Consider the following 6,282-nt stretch of genomic DNA (forward strand, 5'->3'; position numbering starts at 1 on the left):
AAATTTGCTACTATATGAACAATTTCTGAATATTTAATACCTAATCACTATACTAATTAAGTTATCTCATATTAATCTATACCAACATGATTATTGTAAATTTTGACTTAACAAATATTAAAAATTGTTATTAAACATAATTTTCATGTGTATTATGTATGACTAGTTCCAATTCACACGACTCTACATAAGGACATTGATGGTGTCATTCTATCTTAATATATCAATGATTTAATGGTATTGGTTATTTGGTGTATAAGCAGCCACTTGTGAACTAGATTCCTTCTCCTATTTATTGTTTGTTGAAAATTCTCTCTTCATAATAAATTCAATCAAATCCAATCAAACATGCTATATTTTAACAAAATATAATACCCATACTTTTTTTTACCAAAATTACTTTATTAATTTGTTAGAGTCTCCATTAAAAGGTTATGAGACAGAGGTTTTAATTTATTTATTTTCTAATCTCACTTTATTACATCATTGCTATAAAATTCATGTAAAAAAAATTTACAATACAAAATTCTTATAAAACCATATTCTAATAATTTTTTGAATAAATTCTTAGGAAAAAATTATTTTGTAAAAAAGTGTTTTTATTCTTATAATTTAGAGTTTTATTTACAATTCTAAATTTTTACTTAAGATTTAAGGTTGTGAATTTCAAATTTTTTATATTATCTTAATACATTATAATAAATAAGACTTATGTTTAAATTTATAATTTTCCATATAACGTATGAAATGAATTAGAAATTATTTTAATATAATCTCCTTAATTTAATTTGAAATGTAACTTCGAATTAGTTCATACAAGGAATATTATAGATTATAGTAATATTTTTAATTTAAATTTCATAAATATAATTATTTCAAAAAGCCCATTACATTTAATAGTATTTACTATTTCTTTTAAGAACTTGACAAAACTATATTAACCACAAAATAACTTAAACCTAATAAAGCCTTTATGAATTACTTAAAATTTACCCAATTTAAATGGCTTATTGCTTTTTTTAACATTGAATTTCGTGTTCCCGTGTTACAAAGGAAAGGTTAACACATAAGCCAACCTATAGTTTTTTATTAGAAGAATCTCCACATGACTTTATTCCAAAATTTTGAAAATAAATAGTTTATGCACTTATAATATAATTTTTTCATCGTTTAATTATAAATTATTATGCACTGTAAATTTATGGGTCTGCATAGTAATAGTTTATTTTAAAAATAATGGGAAATTACATAGAAATTAAGTTTTGTTTTAATAATAAAAAAAAGTTAATGGGCAAAAGTTTAAAGGGACAATTGTGGAATTTACGTGAGAATCACTGCATTGTTCTTTCTGGTCTTTACGAGGTAGCTGGGACATGATTACATTCTAAAACATCACACATTCTCTGTTATTTCTTTCTCTTTCTCTCTGTGTTCTTCTTCAATACAACTCTATTTCTCTTTCGGTGGCACAAAACCACTCCCAAGAACTTAACACGCGCCACCCTTTTCTCTCGCTCTTCCACAACTCTGCTCTCTGAACAGAAACAGCTTCCGCTGTGTAAATCGCAATGCAGGCAACTGAGGTAACAAGCTCTCACCTATTCTTTGAATTCAAAATCCTGTCTTTTCACCCTTTTTTTGTTGGAATTTGAGCATTATATAATTTTCTGTTTGTGGGTGTTGATTATTGCAGACCAGGACTGTTCAAGTTAAGCAGCTTTCAGATCTAGCTGGTGAGAGAGAGATTCACGAGTTCTTCTCCTTTTCTGGAGAAATTGAGCATGTTGAGATCCTGAGGTGGGTAGTTTTTGTACCAATATTTGTTTGCCTCTTTTTTGCTTCTTGAATTGGGTTTCTGCTAGTTCTAATCCTCCCAGCTCTGATTGAAGGGTGCTCAGAAAGGAAAAAAAAGGGGGCGAAAGGGTTGGAAAATTCAGAGAAGAAATCATGGGGTGGTCTTACTTTTGGTTTTAGTGAAAAAAGTTGTATTAATTAAAGGAAAATGAAACAAAGAAAGACAGTTCAGTTAAGGGCTTAACTTTTTAATAAGTTAAGCTGGTGGGGTAAACTGTGCTGTCGCAGTGCATTAATCTCCTGTTTTTTTTTTACTTTATCTTAGTCTAAGCAACGTAATTGAAGATAAACTCAAAGTCTTCTACTTTAGGATTTGAACTCTTCTTGTGTATTCAAAATTCAAACAATCCGTGCGTTGAATTCAGTTATTGAAATTACGAATTTTTATTTTTATTTTTCCAAGCCAGCTGAAAGAAGTCAAATCTGTATTATGATTGCTTCTTGTGTTGTCTGTTGCAGTGAAGATGGGAAATCAAAGACTGCATATGTGACATTTAAAGATCCCAAAGCACTTGAAATTGCATTGTTGTTATCGGTAATGCCACTTTTCCTTTTATGATTTTGTTGGAGCTGTGGCAGTTTATCGAGTTGGATTTGTAATCATGGTAGATACTAGGTATTGTGTACTGAATGTGTTTGCTAACAGATGGAAGGAGAGTGACTCTACAAGGAAACCTTAAAGTAAAATCCTTTAGAATAACATGCCATTATATAGCTTATGAAGATTGCAAGCATATGAAAGTTGTTGTGTTATATTTTAAACTTTTAGTATCTGTTAGCATCATGTCATTTTAATTTGAAACACAGATATGTTGAACATTAAAGTTACGAATGACAGAGCTTAACCATTTTTAACATTAGAAAGGTCTGTATTTCCTTAGCAATGTCTATTTGAATATCTGTATTAATTGAGTCGATTCCTTTCCCTCTCTGGCCTGTTTTCATATTGCATCATAACAATTTGGTCTTGATATTAAGTTTTGGGAAGATATAAATCTTATATATGCCTTTGCAGTTTTTGGCTTGTGCGAGTAAACTTTTTGTTGTCTTTTTCTCAGGGAGCAACAATAGTAGACCAAGTTGTGAGGATAACTCCAGCTGAGAACTATGTACCAAATCGTGAGATGCAGGTAAAATTCCAAGAACTATAATATCATACATGCACTTATTGACATAAAATTTAGTGCTTATCAGAAGCAATTTATGCAGGAAGTAATGGTGGTGGAAAATGCTATAAATGTTGCTCCTTCTGAAAATGTCTCTACAGATATTGAGGTAAAACCAGAAACCAGATTAAGATTTTGCATGATCTTTTTCTCCCCATGGGTTGTTCTTCATTGGCATGTGGAGTAGACTAAAAGTTCGTTGAAATTATTTATATTATACCCAGGGCTTTGTTAGTTCATTGGAGTGTGCTTTGAATATACCAGATTACTGGACATTGCATCCTTAAACTAGTAAAGAAAGTCCCTGTCATGATATTTTGCTTGCAGCAAGTTACATCAATTGCATCCAAATTTTGAGGCTTCTTGCATTGTGTCAATCTTGCATCTTTTCCTTGTAATCTTCAGCGGTTCATTCCGTTAAATTTCTGTTAACGTTTCTCTCTGATTGAGTTCATGGTCTGCTAATATCTCTTTCAGGATGGGAAAGCCAGCCCCAACAATAGAAGAATCTACCTTACTAAAGCACAAGATGCAGTTACAAGTATGCTGGCAAAAGGTTCAGCAATAAGACAGGACGCCGTGAACAAAGCTAAAGCATTTGACGAAAAACATCAATTGACTGCCAATGCATCTGCAAAGGTCATTTCTTTTGACAAGAGAGTTGGACTGACTGAGAAATGGACAGTAGGCATTGCTGCAGTGAATCAGAAAGTCAAATCTGTGGATCAGAGGCTTCATGTTTCAGATAAAACAATGGCAGCAATAATTGCAGCGGAGAGGAAGCTGAATGATACTGGATCGGCTGTCAAAACAAGCAGGTATTGTTGCATATGATGCATGATCTCCATTACCACTCTTGAATTTCTCCATGAAATTATGATGAGTTTGTGGTGAGATCCAGCCAGGAAATACATAATGAAATTTAGAAATTTCTTTAGTTCCTACATGGATTAACTACAGGTTGGAGAGAAATGAAATATGCATGATGTTCCTTGAGTGTTATTTGGATGATGATAATAAGGTATACTTGTTAATGGGTTTTCCTCGTCTGATGCAGATATGTGACTGCTGGAACAGCATGGTTAAATGGTGCTTTTAGCAAGGTGGCAAAGGCTGGACATGTTGCAAGTTCTAAAACTAGAGAAAAATTTAATTTGGCTGTTTCAAACTTGGCATCAAAGGTTTGATTTTGATATCCTCTTGCAATGTTAGTAATAAAGATAAAAGAAATTTTAAGCACTGAACTGGGACATAGTTCTTTAAGTATTTGTGATATTGTTTTCCAAACATCATTCTAGTTATATCTTGATAATCTAAGTTAATCATTTATTATAATTTTTTATATAGATTATCGAGGTGAAACTTCGTAACTGGAGAACCATACCAAAAACGCTTAAAGAACTGGAACTAACCTTTGTCAAATTTTAAACCTGTAATTTTTCATTTGTTAAGGAAAATGAATAATAAGTAGAAGATAATATATTTTTTGTGTTTTCATTTATGCAGGAACCATCAGTGGCTGCTGCATAGACCAGAATTCTGGTATTGAAGTCACTTCAGAGGGTCTTTCAGAACATGGCTTTTAAACTATTTGAGCATTTACTGCTTTCTTTCTGTCCTTCAACAGTTGGATGCAAGTGGCAAGTGCGGTGATTCATTTTCAATCCTATTTTTTGTATTCTTTTCTCACTCTGGTGTTCTGGTTGTTGCTTATATGTAATTTAGCATTGTTAATTTTGGCTTTCTCTTTCTTTTTGTGAAAAGGAAATTATAGTTGCGTGATGCAACTGTGTTTCCTATGTTAAAAAAATAGTTTTGCATGTATAACTTGACACCTGGTTCAAAGATTTACGTGGGAAATTATCATCATGCTGCAGACTACACAATTCCATTGCTTTGCTGATGCAATTGATGAAAATTGTAAAGAATTATCACTATGTTGTATTAGCTCAGTTGTTCTAAATTTGTGTGTTCCAAAATGTAAAATCTTAACATGGATGAAAAATAACAAGCATGGTGAAGACCATGCTCTGATAATAACAATGATTAGGATCAACGCAGGCGTAATAATGGACATTGAATCATTGATGCACTCCACTTTTGACCAATATGATGCCGTACTTGTCGGCTAATGAAAGGGTCCTCAACATACAGACAAATCTTTTTAATAATAGTTTTTTAAAACTCTTAGATTTGTTTTTGAATTTGTACAGTCATCAAATGTTGTTTCACGTGCTAGCTATGTCCTCGTTTTTATCTCTTGTCAAAGTCTTTCTCTGCCATTATCTCTAATAAGAATTATAAAATGGTTCTTTACACACGGTAGTCGCATTTGGATGCTAAAAAGTGTTCTCATTCTGTTAAAACAAATTTCTTGTGCTTGGGACTTAGATTGACTGCATATTACTGAGCAAGATTAATTACTTAATGAGTTTTTTTAGTGGTAAAATAGATCTTTGAATTTTTGTCCTGTAGCTTTCTTCCTTTGAGCATATCAATTCTTCTGTTTAAGCTTGTCACCAACCCTTGGTCAAATGAAAATAGGTTTCCTGATCCAGTTCTACTTTTTGTAGCTCTTCAATTTGTCTAATATCTAAAAGATGGTTCTTATTTGCTCACTTTGTCTGGTTCAGAAGTTCCAAATAAAATGCTTCATTTGGCAGAGTTGGTTCATTTAATGAACAATCATTACCTATTGCAGTGCAAATTCCTTTTATTCCATTCATGGACATCCTTAAAAATCCACGCAATAATGTCTTCATTCTTTCCGTTATACACTGAGGAATCATGATTAAAGGAGGTTTAGGGTTTAGTATTCAGCACCAGGCCAGAATTGGAGAAAATTTTAACATTGCTGTTTTTCTTAATAATTATATTTTGTTTAAACTCGTTTTGTTTTCATTTCGTGCATTTTTCTTACCGTCTAAATGTTGGTTCTATTCTGGGTTGGTGTTGGTTCTGTGCATTCTTTACATAGGAATTCCTGTTGTAGAAATTCTAAAATAGTATATAAAAAGTTGTGTTGTGTAATTTAGTTGAGCATGATTAAGTGTGTATGGCTATTTGGAAAGAGAACCATTCTTACCTAAGCAATTGACACAGAGTTTTCAATTTGACTAATGTGTTAGTAAAAGATCCTATATAAGAACCACCCTATTGTCTATTTGACTAATCCTAATAGAAGAATCAACCTCATCAAATGAATTTCTATTAGAACCTAAAGGCCATCAAGTTTTTTTTAGAGATTTGTCTTTCATTTCTT

General features: G+C 32.0%; 1 protein-coding gene across 1 annotated transcript; it reads left to right on the forward strand.

The window, feature by feature from the left end:
- Positions 1–1,313: 1,313 nt before the first annotated feature.
- Positions 1,314–4,889, forward strand: LOC137813924 (binding partner of ACD11 1-like). Its single transcript, XM_068616410.1, has 8 exons — positions 1,314–1,583; positions 1,694–1,797; positions 2,314–2,389; positions 2,913–2,984; positions 3,064–3,129; positions 3,498–3,838; positions 4,078–4,201; positions 4,527–4,889. Exons 1-8 carry the CDS (start codon positions 1,569–1,571, stop codon positions 4,548–4,550), a joined length of 822 nt encoding a protein of 273 aa, XP_068472511.1. The 5' UTR covers positions 1,314–1,568; the 3' UTR covers positions 4,551–4,889.
- Positions 4,890–6,282: the final 1,393 nt, after the last annotated feature.

This window comes from Phaseolus vulgaris, chromosome 1 (genome assembly GCF_000499845.2).
Source record: "Phaseolus vulgaris cultivar G19833 chromosome 1, P. vulgaris v2.0, whole genome shotgun sequence".
In the NCBI taxonomy this organism is placed as follows: domain Eukaryota; kingdom Viridiplantae; phylum Streptophyta; class Magnoliopsida; order Fabales; family Fabaceae; genus Phaseolus; species Phaseolus vulgaris.

Excerpts from the sequence above, each read along its gene's own strand:
- LOC137813924 (XM_068616410.1), top strand. Across the intron at positions 3,839-4,077 it reads TCGGCTGTCAAAACAAGCAG|ATATGTGACTGCTGGAACAG; the intron begins GTATTGTTGCAT and ends CGTCTGATGCAG. Across the intron at positions 4,202-4,526 it reads TTTCAAACTTGGCATCAAAG|GAACCATCAGTGGCTGCTGC; the intron begins GTTTGATTTTGA and ends TCATTTATGCAG.